The following is an 18882-nucleotide window of genomic DNA, read 5'->3' as shown; positions in this document are numbered from 1 at the left end:
GCAAAATTCACTTAACAAATGTCTTGTTTAGCAACGTTAAATTTTGGGCTCAAATTCCAAGGTAGTGAACAGATTTAGAAGTGTAACATTGCCAAAAGCTGCATGGATGCAGTCATCAAGTATCAGACTTAAGCCAAGGAGCTTTTATCTTTAGCCCTTGAAAATGTGTGGAAATTTTGAAGAGTTTGAAGAAGCTGCTAAAAGTGCTGAATGCGGAGGTTTATTTAAAATGTATAATGCTTAAATAATAATGCTTTTATTGCTTTCCAATTAGTTTCCAAGTCCAATTTAAGGTCTGTTGCAACTATTCAAAGCACTAACACTGTGGAGGTTGAGAAACTTACTTGAAATAGAATTTGGAGTGTAACTGAAGCAGCTTTTATTCTAGAAACAAAATACAAGACAAATCCTGACATCAGTGCTTTTATTTGAGTTGCTGTGACCTGTGTCCTTTCTGCCAGACAGAACAAGTCTTTTTTCTAATAGCCGAACATCTGCATTTGCTTCCTCCTTTTCTGTGTCCATCATTCAGTTATCCGTAGAATAACATGTCATTTATTTCTCAAGAAGAAAAACACAAGTTAGAAATATCAGGATTTGATTTTGCTTGACCTCAGCACTCAAATTCTTCCAAAGAAATCTGACCACCTAGGGCTAGGCACTCCAGTAGATTAAATTGCTGGAAGTGTAGACTCTAAATCAAGATAAATGTCATTTATTTGCCCCTATAAATATGTTATAGCTAACCGCTGAGAGTTGTAAATCATCCCAAAGTGGCCCAAGAACCACTTGGAAAAGTTTTACAGGGTGCACTGAAGTTGCAGTGGCAATGGAAAAGAAAAGAAATATTATTTTCTCTGTCTTCATCATTGCCATAAAATAGACTTTACCGCGAATGCTTACCAGCAGAGTTCAATCAGATTTTATCAGTGTTTGAGCAGATTTTGTCAATTGTTCTTCCATCTGCATTTTATTTCCCCCCCCAACTTGCTTCATTACTTTATTTTATAAAAATATAAAATTCATTTCAACTTTATATCTGCCTATATCTAAATGATGGTCCTGTATTCACACATGTTCACACTTCCTTTCCACAAACAATGCATTCAGGATTCATATATCTAGAATTTCTTTTTAGTTCCAGTAGTGGATTTTCCATTTTCTTTTTCTCCATCTTCTTATCAAAACAAATGAATAGAAACCCAAGCAAATGATTGAAGGGTTACTCAACCTGCTTTCTCTCTATTTGACTAAGTGAACAGCAGGGCTTCCTTTGACAAAAAGATGCAAGTTGCAATCAAGCTATTGAACAAGCTATAGGCCTGGTTCTGTAAGGCTAAACCAGTCTAACTGCATCATGATTTACGATAATGTGATATATGAACCAGGTGGGGGTTTGTTTGTTTTGCTTTCTTTTTGAGGTGGGAGGCTGCTTAAGGTGGAAGCTTCCTGTAAAACTTCCTGAATAGCTATTAATTCATGATTTCTTTTTCAGAGAAAATTAATTCTTGTGATCAAGAAAGGCAGAGTGCACTTGAGGAAGCCAAGCAGAATCCACGTGAAGGAATTGTTATCCCTGAATGTGCCCCTGGAGGACTGTACAAACCGGTGCAGTGTCATCAGTCCACCGGCTACTGCTGGTGTGTTCTGGTAGACACTGGTCGACCCCTACCTGGCACTTCTACCCGGTAAGAACAATTTGCTTCCAATTTCACCTTTATATGAAATCAATCGTAGCGTGGAGGTGGAATGAGGTTGAAGGAAGCAGGATTTAGATAAAGAGGATTTAGATCAGGGATGGATAACCTTGGTCAACCTACAGTATGATGAAATGTAGCGTCCCTCTATAACAGGGGTGTTAAACTCAAGGCCCGGGGGCCTGATCCGGCCCACAAGGTGTTTAGATCTGGCCCAGTGGGCTGCCCTGAAAACGGCAAAGGATCGGCCCGCAGTGTTTTTGCCAGTGAAAATGGAGCTTGAGAGGGCAGTGTGTGAACCTTCCGAGCTCTGTATTCTCTGGCAGAGGGTTGCAGGAGGCCATTGCAGCCGAAAACGGAGCTCAGGAGCATGTTTTCTCTGGCAGAGCGTTCGGGCCACCACAATCACCCCAACACAAGTAATGTCAAGCTGGCCATGCCCCCCCCAAGATCAAACACAATCCTGATGCAGCCCTCAATGAAATCGAGTTTGACACCCCTGCTCTATAAGTATGAAAAAGATAAAATTTTCATTTGTTTGCGTCTGAAATGCATGTATCAATGCTTAATGTCATTAGTGATTAAACTGGAGAAAAAATTTGCTACCTTAAAAATTATAATTACTTTGTTTAATTCCATCCAGGAATTGTAAATCTACAGTATAAAATTCATTAATGATTGATTATATTTTATTAAACTTACGACTTTCTTTAAATTTCCTATTAATTGGGGAAACAAATACTAAATTGCAGCCTTATACAATTCTTTTAAGTTTAGATGATCCAAACATGCAAATAACTAATTAATACATGGAGTTGAACTTTTATTTATTTTCCTGGGGTCTTTTGTTGGAATACCCTGGCCCATATTTACTGTGTCCTAGTAAAAGAATCCTTTTAGAATAGAATAACCGAGTTGGAAGATACCTTGGAGGTCATCTAGTCCAACCGCCTGCTCAAGCAGGAGACCCTATACCATTTCTGACAGATGGCAGTCTAGTCTCTTCTTGAAAGCCTCCAGTGATGAAGCACCCACAACTTTTGAAGGCAAGCTGTTCTATTGGTTGATTGTTCTCACTGTCAGAAAATTTCTCCTTATTTATAGGTTGAATCTCTCCTTGATCAATTTATCTGTCTCTACATTCTTTTTGTGACTTTCAGAGGCTTGAGAGTAACAGTAACAGTAAGATTTGTTTAATAGAGCGAGATCTTAGTGTTTTAATGTTGTAGTACCAGTAGTCCTCTCTTACCAACCAATTATTCAGTGATCATTCTAAGTTGCAGTAGCTGAATGACTGGCACTTATGCATGGTCACAAGATTGTTATTCAGACACTTGTCAACTAGCTCACACGACAGTTGCAGTGCCCCACAGTGATTTCTATTTCCAACTTCCTATCCTGTCTTCCAGCAAGCAAAGTCAATAGAGAAACTGGCAGGGAAAGTCACAAATTGCTCAGTAAAACTCCCTGACCTTCCTGTCCTTGTACAGTAGGGCACGCGGCTTTCCATGACCTCCCTGCACTCGGCCTGGGTCGGGCCTGCCTATTGTTAAACTCGGCTAAAGTTTAGTGGAAGAGGTAGTTTTTGATATGCATTTTGTTGAGCGACAGTGGAGTTAAATGAACTAACTTGAACATTTGATATTCTGAGATTACAGGGGAAAAAAGCCCCTCTCCCATGTGCTGAATATTTTATTTTATTTTATTTTATTTTATTTTATTTATTTATTTATTTATTTATTTATTTATTTATTTATTTATTTATTTATTTATTTATTTTATTTGATTTCTATACCGCCCTACTCCCAAAGGACTCAGGGCAGTGCACAGCCAAACAATAAAACACATACATACAAAATTTAAAAGTAGAATAAAATCAAATTAAATAATTTTGGCCCCGACAAATTTAAAACCCCAAACTTTTAAAACCAATTTAGAATTGAATGTATAAAATACTAAAAGATATTTAAAAATTAAAAATCTTTTATAAAAGAGGCATAAAATTAGGCCAGGCCCACCTGGTGAAATAGTAAGGTCTTTAAAGCGTGGCGGAAGGTGCGCAGATCCGGGATCCTCCGTATCTCTGGGGGGAGCTCGTTCCAGATAGTAGGTGCCCCCTATTGTGCTAATCTTCAGAAGGATCTCTCCTGTTGATCTGGGTAGGTTCTTTGTGGGAGAGACGGTTCCTCCGATTAAGAATCTAAACTAGATTTAGAACCACCTTATATTGTGTTTGATAGGCAGCTGGTAGCCAGGGTATATATCTCATGTGGTTGTATGTGATTCCTGTGTCTTGTTGTGATCAGCAGCCTACTTATTGCATTTTGTACCAATTGTAATTTCCAGCCCTTTGTGAGAAATATTCCCATATCAGTAGTGGATCACCATGCAACCGACTCAAGAAGAGTAGTGTCAAGATTGAACTGCTTTGCTTCTTTCAAACCTAATGCTTTTCAACTTGCCAATGAACTGGGGGGAGGGAGATGGAATGTGGAGAATATATGTGGAGATCGTGATAGCAAGGTCATTACTGCAGGCAATTGGGAAAGAGGTGGACTGTTCTCATAACAAAAGACCATCTCATATTTGGACAATGTGATCAACCAGGGGCTGGGGAGAATGAGAAAGTGTTGTTTAAGAGGGCAAGCATTTGCACGGGAAACTAGAGTTGGTTTCATTTCTTCAGTACCCACAAAGTGTATCCAATAAAGTTTTATTTTTTGGGTATTCAATTCTCCTGAGAGTGTTTTCTTGTTTTGGGTTCGCTAACTGGACAGTTGACAAGTAGCAGATGGCACTATCATGTTTCCCTGAAAATAAGACCCTTATTTTTTTTATTGTCTTATATTTTTTTTGAACCCTGAAATAAATACTTGGCCTTATTGCCATGTGCTCAAAAGCCCGATTGGGGTTATTATCAGGGGATGTCTTATTTTGGGGGAAACAGGGCAGTTGTAATTGTAATGTACTCCCCTCATCACTCCAACCCTTAGCAAATACAGTGACAGATAGGTTGAAAAAGTATCCAAACTGTGAAGTCCTTTTCCTGGGGAGGTACATCCTTATCCCAAATAGGCTTCCCTTCAATTTTCAGACATACTTATTAATAGGGCCTCCATCATATCTGAATTAAATTTCAACTTGTTCTCCCTCATCTGGGCCAATTTAGGAAATATCCAAATTCATCAGGCATTTGGAACAGGCCACTTTCTCTGATACTCTATGTCTTTTGAGGTCTACAGCAACCAACAGTCTAAAACTGATCAGAAAAGGATCTCCATATGACAACAGTTACATCCATCCCATTTGTTTCACAGGCTCCAGCTGAATGCCAAGTCCTTTGGGTGCTCTACTGCCTGTGTGAGGCAAGATATCAGTTGGAACAATGCCCATGGAATAAAATCGTGTGATATAGCATTGTTTTGAAAGGGATAATATAGAAAAAAAAATTGAACTCTCTGGTCTGGTGTACCTTGTATTTCCACAGGGTTGGAGAATATGAAACTTATTGACACACATGCCTTAAGAATGTGCTGTTTTTAAAAACTATTTCCATTCTTTAGATATGAGACCCCTGTATGTGAAAGCGATGCTCGATCCAGAAGTCCAGAAATTGATGATCCTTTCAAAGACCGAGAACTTCCAGGTAAAAATGAAGGAATAATAAGAGTGATAAGGATGGGCAGGGTCCCATCCATTGGTTGGATATAATTAGCCAGTGGATTATAGAATTTTGTTTTGATGTTAAACCTTTTATTTATATAATCACTTCACATCATATAATGTCAATAATGGTGACAACAATGCCATAAAATGTATGGGAAGAGGTAATTCCTTTCCCCACTAAAATTAATTTGGGCTTGAACAGTTTCTTTTGCTGTCCTATTTCTAGTTCTTTCCCCATCAATTTGGTTTGACTCATATTCAAGGAATCTTTGTACAAATGTTGAATTTAAAAATGTAGAAGGTATTCATTATGGTTGAATAACTGTTCAGGATTTTCTCTAGCATGTGCAGTTGCTAATTTACACTATTTCATTATTGGATTATGATCATAGTGGAATTGAAACATCCTGTTTTTCCTGCAATGTATAATTTAGTAACATGCTAATGACACTCCACATTTTTAACCTGTAGAAATTTCCAATATAGCTATATGTTCTTGCCACTAGAAGCTTCATTGGGTGGACCCAGTGATGAAATCCAGTTTTTTTTTACTACCGGTTCTGTGGGCGTGGCTTGGTAGGTGTGGTGTAGCTTGGTGGGCATGGCAGGGGAAGGATCCTGTAAAATCTCCATTCTCACCCCACTCCAGGGGAAGGATACTGCAAAATCCCCATTCCTTCCCCACTCCTGGGGGAAGGATATTGCAAAATCTCCATTCCCATCCCACCCTGGGGCCAGCCAGAGGTGGCATTTGCCGGTTCTCCAAACTATTCAAAATTTCCGCTACTGGTTCTCTAGAATCTGTCAGAACCTGCTGGATTTCACTCCTGTGTGGACTCTATGATTACATTTTAATGAAAAATAAGGAGATATTTGCATTATGATTTAAAACAGCCTTCCCCAACCAGTCAGCCTACAGTCCTGTTGGGATTGTTACTGTCCATGCTGTTTGAGACTTCTGGGCTTTTCCAAGACGTTAGCAAAAGTTAATTTAAAATATCCATAAAGACTAAAATCTATAATCTCCAATGATCGTTTGTGATTGACTTTCAGTGTCCATGAAACCCCCCTTGCTGTTTTCTTTTGCTATTATTTCTTTTTATTCTTATTGACAGGTTTAATGCATATTAATATGAAATATGCACAGTATGCATTTGTGCAATTATGTTATAATTCCACTGAACAACCAAGAGCAATTTTCTTAGAGAAATCAATCTTTGCCTCCTTATTGGGTATAGCTCCATGATATGTACATTTACTGTAGAAGAAGAAAATGTCTGCTGCTATTGAAGATCCAGTTGAGATTTCAGCCTACTGAAAGTGTCTCATCAGAACTGCCTGAAACATAGCATGACAACAGTATAGATATGGAAACCTGTTTTGTCTTCTGTTTTTTTAAAACTGAGTTGCTCTCCTTTCCAGGTTGCCCAGAAGGGAAAAAAGTAGAATTTATTACCAGTTTACTGGATGCTCTCACCACAGATATGGTACAGGCTATTAACTCAGCAGCACCTGCTGGAGGTGGAAGGTGAGTTTGGAAGCATTCAGGTGAAATAGAAATGGGACACCCAAAAACCTGTTTCTAGCCTGGACAATAACACAATTGCAAGAGGATGATACAAAGTAGAAACCTATGCGGTATATGCTGTTTTATGAAAAACAAAGAGGCTTCCTCGTATAAAGATAGTCCTTGACTTAAGATCACCATTGGGACTGAAATTTCCACTGTAAGTTGTGGTGAAAAATTGAATCATCACCTGATGGGACCGGATCTTTTTATGATTGAATCACCATGTTTGTAACTTGAGTCACATAGTTGGAAACTAACAAAAAAATAATAATCACAAATTGTGACCATCTGACTATGGGATACTGTTTGTAAATGTGAGCTGCTTGCCAAGAGTCCAAATTGTGATCGCATACAGTAAGACTGGGGGAAGGGCAATAGTCATAAATTTGAATTTAGGTCATAATTGACTTTTTGGGAGGTGGTCATTTATTTGAATCACTATTGAATAAATGATTGTAAGTTGAGGACTACCAAGTATCACTCCCCATTTTCATTATGAAAGAGATAAGCTCTTGCTTTTTGTGCTTGAGACACAAATAATTAATTATTAATTATTAATTATAATAATAATAATTGTACAAATAATTAAGATTTGTACAATTCATATATAAAATGGGTCTCTTCTCTAAAAAGGAGAACAAGTGAACCTTCTTCCATTTTACCTCAGTTTTTTCCTGCTAGGGTCATGGCTGCTACTGAAATCAAGCAAAAGTAATGCAGTACGAAGAGTTCAGGAAAAGGAAGATTTCCTCCCCCCTCCCCTCAGTTTTTGGTGGATTTATGCTCCTGAACCTGTATTTTATTCTTATGACCTTTAATCTGAATCTCTGATAAGTCATTTAAAATATGGATGTACATGACTTATCTTGTGGGATTTTGGTTCTTCAGTAAAAAAAATCTGTTCTCAGTTGGCTAGTCAATACGAGCTGGTTTTCGCTTGCATAGATATATGCCATCCAGTTGCTTCCACATGCTTGAATTAACACTAAGATGCCTTCACAAGTTCTTCACATCACATAGGTTTTTATTTCCTCTCACTGACTTTATCACTCTTTGTTTGGTATTCACAATTCTAAATATTTATGTATAAGCTATGCTTTTCTTACATTTTTCATTTATGTCTATTAGTGTAGCATTAAAAGAGAAAGCTAGAAATGTGAGAAAACAGAATTGTTACCAACAATATCTATTTCTTCTTCTCTTCCTTTTACTTTATTACTGATGGAGGATACCAATTGAAAAGAAGCAGGAGGATGGCTGTTTAGCCCATCCCCATGGTAAAATTTCCCCCATGGATCAAGACCACTTTCCCCTAACCCAATTGGATCCTGGGGGACCAGGATCACTCTCAGTGGGGAAAAGCACTTCTCTGAAGCTCTTGATAGCATTAAAATGTGTGTTTGTGTGTGTTGGCACGTATTATATTTTAAATCTATACATGCACTGATTATGTTTTATTTTAATCTTTGTTTGTGAACAATAATTACTAGACAGATTTTCATTTAATTTGTTACAACATTATTTCCAAATTTCTTACATTTATATTACCTAATTTTAAGCCTCCTTTCTCCCCATTTTTCTTACTACATTTCTATCTTGCTTTTACATCTTCATTCAAATCATTACATTTTCCCCAAAAATTTTAATTATATTAATTTTCATATATATATCTTCTCTAACCATTGATAAAATTGCCCCCATACCTTACAATACTCCGATTCTTCTTTTTCTTTAATTGCCAATGTTAATCTATTCATTTCTGCACATTCCAATATTTTCTTAATTACTTCTCCCTCTGTAGGGATTTTCTCTGCTTTCCAATTTTGTGCAAATACAATCCTCGCCGCAGTTATAACATGTATAATCAAGTATATATTTTCTTTACTATATTTCTCTGGTAAGATACCCAATAGGAAGAATTCAGGTTTTAAGTCAATATGTTGCTGTGTCATTTCCTCTAACCACGTTTGAATTTTAACCCAATAATTTGTTGCTTCTGTGCATGTCCACCACATATGATAATACGATCCTGGTATCTGATGGCATTTCCAACATTTCCAACATACCAAGAGAGAGAGAGAGAGAGAGAGAGAGAGAGAGAGAGAGAGAGAGAGAGAGAGAGAGAGAGAGAGAGAGAGAGAGAGATAGATATATATATATATATATAATTTATTTATTTATTTATTTATTTATTTATTTATTTATTTATTTATTTATTTATTTATTTATTTATTTATCTTATATGCCGCCCTATCTCACAATGGACTCAGGGCGGCTCACAACAATAAAACACAAGCCACAATAAAAATAAAGACTAAAATCTAAAAAATTTAAAATTAACCCATTAAAACCCTTAAAACCCCATCATCAGACCAGGTCAAAGGATTTGAAAAGCCAAGTTTTTAATTCCCGGCGGAAGGTGCGAAGGTCAGGCGCTAGTCGGAGCTCCAAGGGGAGTTGATTCCAGAGAGTGGGCGCCCCAACCGAGAAGGCTCTACCCCTGGGGGCCGCTAGCCACCACTGTCTAGCCGACGGCATCCTGAATAGGCCCTCTCTATGGGCGCGAACCGGGCGATGGGATGTTGTTACTGTTGTTAAGATATGATAGAAATATAGTAAGACAATGGAGGAGGAAGTAGGGGACACAAAATATGTACTCAGATGACACGCTGAATGATTAATGATGTATTGTTTGTTTGTTTAAAAAATAGAAAAAAACTTTTTACAATAATTACTAGACAGAGAAATGTTGTTTAGGTTCATGCATCTATTCTATTTGAAATCTGGATCTGAATTTTACAGCCTGTAAGTGAAACAATTCTTGTGTGCTAGTTTTTCTTTCTTTCTACATTTGGGTTATATTGAACCACCTTCAAGAGAAGAGAGAAGCAACTTAGAACTAAGGAGAAATTTCCTGACAGTTAGAACAATTAATCCGTGGAACAACTTGCCTGCAGAACTTGTGAATGCTCCAACACTGGAAATTTTTAAGAAGATGTTGGATAACCATTTGTCTGAAGTGGTGTAGGGTTTCCTGCCTGGGCAGGGGGTTGGGGTTGGACTAGAAGACCTCCAAGGTCCCTTCCAACTCAGTTATTCTCTGTTCTCTGTTCTAATAAATTTGGCAGACAGTAAGATCACAAATGATGCTGATTAACACTATCTTTGTGTGCTTATGTGTGCAAATCTCTTTCTGTTCCTGCATGGCCTTCTTTTATTGCTTATCTCTCACAAAACACCTGAACGGTTTTTCACAGGGGTTCACTCAACAACTTGCTGCCTCTTGAAATTCCCATCAGATACTTTAAGATTGGTGTTTAGATCAAAGACATTTTTGTATCCAAAGCTTTTAAAATGATTGCAGAGGAAGCATTTTCACAGATAATTGAAAGATGATAATAGAGTTCCACTTAGCATTTTCTTTCATTTCAGAAAGAACAAGAAGAAGAAAGAAGAAGTGTTTTCATTAAAACACTTTAATGTACATTATCTCAGAAGAGTGTTTGTATGTGTGTGTATGTAGGGTTGATTCGGGTGGTATTCACTTACCTTCGTTACTGGTTCGCAAATGTGAGCACACGCGCGAGCCTTCCGCGCATGCACAGAGTGTCAAAAATGTGACGTCATGACGTCTGGGTGGGTGGACGGAGCCTCCCCCAGCCGCTGCTATCGGTTCGCTCAAACAGGATATAACTGGCTGAATACCTCCACTGGGTTGATTGAATTAGGAGCTGCTTAAATTTGTATTTTTTACAGTCTTTTGTGATTATGCAAGGCTTCTCTAAACACTTTTGGAAAAAGAGGTCCAGTTGTCCCTAGAAGCAGACATCTGACAGTGTTGATTTATGAGGATAGGAGTGTGTTAAGGATCTGACTATCAGATTCTGTTTGTGTTTCTATTTTATGTGAGTCCCGGTGGTCTTCCGGGTGCGCTTCAAGGTTTTGGTTACCACCTTTAGAGCGCTCCATGGCTTAGGACCTGGTTATCTACGGGACCGCCTACTACCACCAATAGCCTCCCACCGGCCGGTACGCTCTCATAGAGAGGGGCTCTTCCGGGTTCCGTCGGCCAAACAATGTCGACTGGCGGCCCCTAGGGGGAGAGCCTTCTCTGTGAGGGCACCTACTATCTGGAACGAGCTCCCCCCGGAGATACGGAGGATCCTGGATCTGCGCACCTTCCGCCACGCTCTTAAGACCTTTTTATTCCACCAGGCGGGCCTGGCCTAATCTTTTCCCTCTTTTTAATTATGCAAATTTTAATCAGTTTTTAAATGATTGGGGTGTTTTAATTTGTCTGGGCCAAATTGTTTAATTTGATTTTACTTTGTTTTTAAATTTTGTATCTATGTATTTTTACTGTTTGGCTGTTCACCGCCCTGAGTCCTTCGGGAGTAGGGCGGTATATAAATCAAATAAAGTAAGTAAGTAAGTAAGTAAGTAAGTAAGTAAGAAAAACATCTAGCCTGACACTATTATGCGTCTTCCAAGGTTCTCTGAGCCTGATCCCAGTCATACCCTGGAAGAGCGGGTGGTACATTGGTACTTCAGCCAGCTGGACAACAATAACAGCAGCGACATCAACAAAAGGGAGATGAAACCCTTCAAGCGCTACGTGAAGAAGAAAGCCAAGCCCAAGAAATGTACACGACGCTTCACTGACTACTGTGATCTCAACAAAGACAAGTCTATCTCACTTCAGGAATTGAAAGGCTGTTTGGGGGTCAGGAAGGAAGAAGGTTGGTGTGTCTTTTATTGATTAAGCTGAACTAAAAACTGGCTTTAGAATTCAGCCTGTTTTGCTTTATTGTCCAAGTCGTTTTGTTTTGGTGGGATTGTGGCTTTTTTTTTTTGGGTGGGGGGGAGAGGAATGGAAGATGCATAAGGGACAGTTGTTTCCAGAAGAAAAAGGGCCAAGAAGCTGATAATCTTGGTCATTTGGAGACAAGTTCTTTGTTCTTTCTTTGGTTAAGTGCATATTTTTTTTGAAATAGTTCCATTTTTAAAAAAATGTTATTATACCTCATAATGTGTTTCAAAACAGGCAGTTTGGTGTAGTGATTAAAGCATCAGGCTAGACACCATGAGACTACATTTTAGACCCACCTGAGCAGAGGTGGTATTCAGCTGGTTCATACTGGTTCAGGTGAACTGGTAGCGGCAACTGCGGGTGGGCCTGCCCACCCGCCTGGACATAACGCCGTCCTATTTAGCCACGTTTTTGAGGCTGGCCGCATGCGAGCAAAGTGCATGCACAGCGAACTGGTGTTAAGAATATTGGAAACCCACCGCTGCACCTGGGTAGCCAGGTGGGTAACCTTGGGCCAATCACTCTGAGTTTTAGGAAGAAAGCAAAGCCAAACCACCTCTAAAAAAGATTGCTGGGAAGACTTCATGTACCTGCCTAGGCAATCACCGGGAGTCAGGAGTTTTCAACTCTTTAACTGATTTTGAAATGCTACTGTTTACATTTATTTTTTATTTTTATTTGGATTGAAACCATGATGTGTTAGGGTGAAGATCAAGCAAGCCCCCATCCTGAGGCACCCTGCTAAGTACAGATTCCCTGGGTCTAATAATTCACTTGTACAATCATAGATTTCCTAGATTGTGTATGTTGTATCCCTCTGCCTTCTAGGATGTAATTAAAGACCAGTCTTCATACAGTACTGGGTCCTGTGAAATTACTACTTGCATCTTAACTCATCTATAGAAAGAGACAATTTTCTTGCTCTCCCTGCCTCAATCTACCCCTACCCTGGAGACATGCCACCTTGGGGAAAAAATGAAACAAAATCATCTATTAATACGAAAGGATATGTCCTATATTCAGAATTGCCCATCTCTTTCCATTTTATTTTTTCTGCAGATATTAATGAGTTCATTGCATAGGAGAAGCCACTTAGCTCCTATTTTAAAGAAATGTAGTAATGTTGACCAATATCTAGAGTAAATAGACAAAAGAATATTCTTTATATTTGCAGGCAGCATTGGCAGCTTCCCACATGGAAAAAGGCAAGGTGTTAATCCTTTCAGTAAGTAGTTTTTATTGTTTTGATCCCTTTCCTATCCCTAGATTTTTCTTCACCTGCCACTTGGAGCATTTTAAGCTGATGCTTCTCAGAGCAACAAAGTTAACACGCCAGCTTGTCAAGAAAACCAGAGAAAGAGGCTCAATTTTCATCTTTCTTCAAATGATTCTGATTTGAAAGGGCCTCATTGAATGATTTTTGTTAACTATTTATCTTATAACAATTTGTATAACTTGGTATATATTTGAATGATATAAATGGTCTCAATAATAGCCAAATAATGTTTTCCTTACTTTTTTGTTCAATAGAGAAGGATAAAGGAAACAATTATTAAGAATACATTAGAAAAAGTTTGCAATTACCTACACAAAATTATCCTCGACTAAAGGCAAATATACATGTCCCAGGATAATGATGTAGGATCCAATCTGGGTCAGTTACTGGGACCAGAGGTTTTGTCTTCTGAGCTTTTGGACCAGTGGTGGGATTCAAAATTTTTTACTACCAGTTCTGTGGGCGTGGCTTGGTGGGCGTGGCATGGTTTGGTGGGCGTGGCGGGAAAAATAGAATAGAATAGAATAGAATTCTTTATTGGCCAAGTATGATTGGACACACAAGGAATTTGTCTTTGGTGCATATACTCTCAATGTACATAAAAAGACAAGATACACTCCTCAAGAATCACAAGGCACAACATCCAGTGACAGTTATATGGTAGAATAAGCAAATCATACTAGGAAACAATCAATAATATAAATTGCAAGGATACAAGCAACAAAATTATAGTCATGTAGTCACAAGTGGGAGGAGATGGGCGACAGGAATGATGAGAAGACCAATAGCAATAGTAATGCAGCCAAATGTGAATAGTTTGACAGTGTTGGATACTGTAAAATCTCCATTCCCACCCCCCCTTCAGGAGAAAGAGACTGTAAAATCTCCATTCCCACCCCACTCCAGGGGAAGGTTACTGCAAAATCCCCATTTCCTCCTGATCAGCTGGGACTCGGGAGGCAGAGAACAGATGGGGGCAGGGCCAGTCAGAAGTGGTATTTACTGGTTCTCCAAACTACTCAAAATTTCTGCTACCGGTTCTCCAGAACTGGTCAGAACCTGCTGATTACCACCTCTGTTTTGGACCCAAGGGGCTCCAGCATGAGTCCAAAAACTCAGAAGCCTTAACCTCTAGTCCCAGTGACCAACCCAGATTGGATCCTGCAAAGTTATGTTTATTCACTTTTTAATCAATGAGCAAAGTTGTAAAATACAGCATTGAAAACTGTTTCCTTTTGTTTTTATAAAACCACAGCTAGTGATTAGTTTGATTCTCTGCATGATTATATGCTTACCTTAATTTTAATTTTATGCTGCTTTTCACGGCTTCATTGTATCCTGCTTTTCTCTCAATCCAAGATGGTATGGGCAGTGGGGAAGGAATTAAGATTTTTTTTTAAAAAAAAGTGTAAATTATTATAATTATTTTAAATTAGTATAATCATAAACACATATTTTTTGTGAGATATGTGACTGAAAAAGAGCATGTGTCTGCAAAAGTTAAGCATATAAAAAGAGAGCTGTATTTCAAACAAGAACTTCCCTTGGTATAAGTTATAAATGAAAGAATAGCATTAAGGAACTATATAAAAACAGATTGCTTGGGAAATGACTATTGAAAGCTTTGCACAAGAGAAAGTGTAGGAGAATGGAAATAGGTACAGAACTCTTTAAATAGACATTATTTAAAAAGCATTGAAAAACCTGCCAGACCAAAATTCTGCCTGACCCACTCAGGTAGATGACTAGATTTATTCTGATGTAGATTTGACTGACCTGACGTTTATCCATGGCATTTTAATATTTGTGCAAAGTGAAAAAAAGCTATCTCTTTTGTTGAACCTGAAAATCCCTCCTTGAAAATCAGAAACCCTTTTCAAATGAGTGCAGCTGGTAAAAGGAACTGCTTTCCAGAAGAAATTAAAACAATCTAATTTTAGCTATGCCGAATGCTTCTCTTGTAGTGAATCTTCTACCGGTCTTTATATTTAAAATTAAAGGTTTTAAATATATTTAAAATTGGAGGCCATCTCTAAGGAAGGTTACCTAGCTCTTAGAATCTCCTTTAGAAATGAAGCATCATTCCAAAGCTTGTATATTTAGTGGCATTCTCTTCTTAATTAAATGCAAATCATAATCTCTATGTTCTAAAGAAAATCTTTAGAAGTTTGCTCTGTATATCTATATGATCTATATGCAGTACTTATTATTCAAGGTCTCTGGTCAAATACCCCAATTGTTTTGGCAGTCTTAATCAGGGGTGAAATCCATTTTTTTTTTACTACCGGTTCTGTGGGTGTGGCTTGGTGGGTGTGGTGTGGCTTGGTGGGTGTGGCAGGGGAAGGATACTGCAAAATCTCCATTCCCACCCTGCTCCAGGGGAAGGATACTGCACAATCCCCATTCCCTCCCCACTCCTGGGGCCAGCCAGAGGTGGTATTTGCTGGTTCTCCAAACTGCTCAAAATTTCCGCTACCATTTCTCCAGAACCTGTCAGAACCTGCTGGATTTCACCCCTGGTCTTACTGCTTCTAATGAAAGTATCACCCACATTAGTTATTCAGTGGGAGAAGTCTCATTAACTTTAGTAACTTTTTTTTCATGCCTTCTAGTCAATCTTAACTCCTGGTGACTGCCTGAACCAATCCCTGAAGTTTTCTTGACAACATTTTCTGGAAATGGTTTTCCATTATCTGCTTCCTAGGGCTGAGAGACAGTGATTGACCTAGTTGGCTTTGTGCCTAGGCAGGACTAGAACTCCAGTCTCCTGGTTTCTAGCCTGCTGCCTTAATCAAACTGGCTCCCTTAATCAATTGATTACTTTTAATAGGATTTAATTGGTTTTTCACCTTTTGTTTTCTTCTCTGTCTACAACTTCAGTAGGACGTCTTGTCTAAGAGGATATGCCATGGATGGATGGAAGGATGGAATGGCCATCTGAAAACATGTAGGACTGGCAACACCCAGTATAGCAGAAGTGGCAGTCACAACATTTGCACTTTGTTAAAAAAACAAAAGAAGAGAAAAATTGTCTACATATAATACAGGTTTTTTTTAGTAATCTGAAGAAAAGACCATTGACATTTGGAAAGAAAACTGAACATCCACTTGGGATTTAAATCTTAAGGACTTGAAAAAATGTTTAATATACTGTACATAAAATGTAAATTACACAGTGATTTTCTGTTGGTTATAGGATGACTATTTGATTCCTGCCCAGTTTTTTGTTTCCTTTGTTTCCTTTTTAAGAGGCACAGCAGTTTCAGGAATGTCTTTCTGGACAGGAGTGTCTTCTTAACGCCACTCAATCTTTGTTAAGTGATATCAGCTCAGCCTTCATTACATTCATTACAGAGATTATTGGAGGGTTCTTTATAAAATGTTGTAAATCACTGATGAGGAAATGATCTAAATATGTAATCTATGGCAGTGGTCCCTAGTTCTAGTCCATGGACTGCTAGCAGGCTGCAGCCTGTCGGGAACTGGGCCGCACATGTGGCTGGTGAGTACGCCAAGCTCCATTTGCACAAGTGGCAGGCATGTGCGTGAAATCACCTCTTCCTCCTCCTGCCGCTACCACTGCTGCCAGTCTGCAGAGCCAGAAAGGTTGAGGATCGCTGATCTGGGGGAATATTCAAGAAACGTAAAAGTGAGCAGTATGAAATTATAAATGGGGGTGGAGACTTCATGGCACTCCAGATATTGTGTGACTTTAATATACACATGTTTAGCCAGCATATCCAGTGTTCACTTAGCAAAAATGAGACAAAATCTCTGCCCAGTTCAGGAATCGAAAATAAAACAGCCTTACAAAATAGCTGTCATAACCTGGCTAGAGCACCTCCTATGCACAAAGCCCAGCCTGGATACTTGGTTCCTCGAGTGAACCGTTCCTATTGATAGGGTTTTTTTCTCTCATTCAGAAGGAATCTCCCTTCAGTTCATTATTCTGGAACAAGAGACGACTTTGGATATTATTTTGTGTGAAGTGTTCCACATTGTAGTGTCCACCAGTTGATCATTGTGAGGACAGACTACTGGGGTCAGAGGTCCAGTACAGCCAGAATCTCACTGTTTATATTCTTAATTTTTTGGTCCTGGCTGTTTTAGTGTTTAGGAAAAGCAAGAGTGAGTTGCAACAATGACTTTTTTGGATTGTGGTTTACTGTAAAATGGATTTTTGTCTCGTGGATCGCCATCACCCCCTGCTGGCTTCTCTGATGTATCACATACAATGAATGTGTCTTCAAACTCTTCTTTTGCATAGTGTTCTTTTTCCTTTCTTTTGTTCACAACACTTATTCTGTATGCATTCAAATTACTTTGTTTGCATATACAGTGTAAAAAGTCTATTTTGTCCATATGAATGAAGAACAATTTGTAAAGAATGTTGTTAAAAGAGTTTTTCTTCACTCGGATCTTCCTCTCAGCCCCCTTATACTTATTGTTAACAATGCCAGAGAATCAGAGACCATGCCAAATTCTTCTCTCACTTTGCCTTACTATTTTGTGAAAATGAATATTGTGTAGTTCTGTCAAAGGGCATCCGTGGCACCTTTAGTTTGGTAGTTTTTCTTCCAAGGAACTTCTTTCAGAACCTGTTGGGTTAGAGCAGCATATAAATCCCAGTAAATTAATAAAGATACATAAACTTTTTCACAGTGCTGGATTTCATAATTTCCTCATTAAGATGTATACCCTTTGTATGAGGGTTTTTTGGTTGGATTTAGACCAAAGTCTGCCTCATCCTCCTTCCTCTGACCCAGCAGTAATCACTCTTTTGGCCATGCTCAAAAGAAGTATGGCCATAAGTGATAATATCCTTTCTTGGTTCTCCCATGTCCAAGTAATTGTTTTCTGCCATAAAATTGCATTCCTCTTCTATTAATGCTAACATTCTTTCTATTTAAAAGAAAGCATCCGAAAAACATTTCAGTACTCTGCATGTTTTGGATGTCCATCTGTAGGGTTATGTATATGGAGGGTCCTTCTGCTAACAGAGTTCATTGTGATGCTTTTTTTTTCCACTAGTGGATTTTTGGGGGAGGAAGGATTGTGATATTAGTAGTAGAAAACAGCAGCGTACAAGTGGAAATCAGTCTTGAGTAGATCTTTTATAAATGTCTGTAAATAAGCAAGGACAATCTTAAGGAAAATACAGGCAGGGAAACATATTTCATGTTACTAGTGGGTGAGGCAAATAATCCTGGACTTTGGCTATTACTTTCTTCAGTCATAATTCCCTTGAATGTTCTTATTTTGTTTCATGATGACAGCTAGGGAAGGCTTGAGCTGTATAATTTTTAATTAGGGATTTTATTAAAGCTTTGAAAAAAAAAAAAGGTTTTCGACCTGCTTAGAGAAAGTCCTTAAATCAAACATCTTTTCCCAAAACTGCACCAGGGAAAGGCAGATGCACCTTTCTGAAAAAGGATGCTGTTAGAAGCTGCCATAGAAGCTTTGTGAGTGTCTTTTTCTCTTTCCAACTGAGATACTTTTTACTATCCCCTGCTTCCAGTTTAATAATTAATTCATATCTGATATTTTTTCTTGTCTGACTAAAAAGAAAGTACAGTGTTCAGAGACCAGTTTGAAAATTATGTGAGTCCTGAGTTTGCATAATGTGTGGGAGCCAATATTTGCTAATCCCCTCTTGAAGTCTGATTCAGAGCAAGTAGATACAAATTATTGTTTGGAACAGCAAGCCAGATACTCTATGCTGGTTTACTGAATGGCTTAGTCAGTTTCATTCATTTTCTTTGCTTAATCAGAAAAACAGAGAATATTTCAGTGGTCCAAAACAAGCAAGCAGACAAACAAAAATGTAACTGATAGAGCTATAGTTAAGAGGAATTCAGGAAAC

The 18882-nt window shown here is 38.4% G+C and overlaps 1 protein-coding gene across 7 annotated transcripts in view; it reads left to right on the top strand.

The window, feature by feature from the left end:
- Positions 1–17404, top strand: part of SMOC1 (SPARC related modular calcium binding 1) — a 68874-nt gene extending 51470 nt beyond the window's left edge. For 2 of the 7 annotated variants that reach the window (XM_034417659.3, XM_034417656.3), the window contains exons 8-13: positions 1496–1688; positions 5261–5343; positions 6786–6891; positions 11425–11672; positions 12918–12968; positions 15900–17404. In XM_034417659.3, the coding sequence (XP_034273550.1) occupies positions 1496–1688; positions 5261–5343; positions 6786–6891; positions 11425–11672; positions 12918–12968; positions 15900–15916 (698 nt within the window). In that variant the 3' untranslated portion in view covers positions 15917–17404. The remainder of the gene's footprint in view (positions 1–1495; positions 1689–5260; positions 5344–6785; positions 6892–11424; positions 11673–12917; positions 12969–15899) is intronic. The other 5 variants (XM_034417655.2, XM_034417654.2, XM_034417657.3 and 2 more) reach the window with 3 other exon arrangements.
- Positions 17405–18882: the final 1478 nt, after the last annotated feature.

This window comes from Pantherophis guttatus, chromosome 1 (genome assembly GCF_059756535.1).
Source record: "Pantherophis guttatus breed Tessera chromosome 1, ASM5975653v1, whole genome shotgun sequence".
In the NCBI taxonomy this organism is placed as follows: Eukaryota; Metazoa; Chordata; class Lepidosauria; order Squamata; family Colubridae; genus Pantherophis; species Pantherophis guttatus.
The sequence above is the reverse complement of the archived record's forward strand: the minus strand, read 5'-3'. Positions and strand labels throughout refer to the sequence as shown.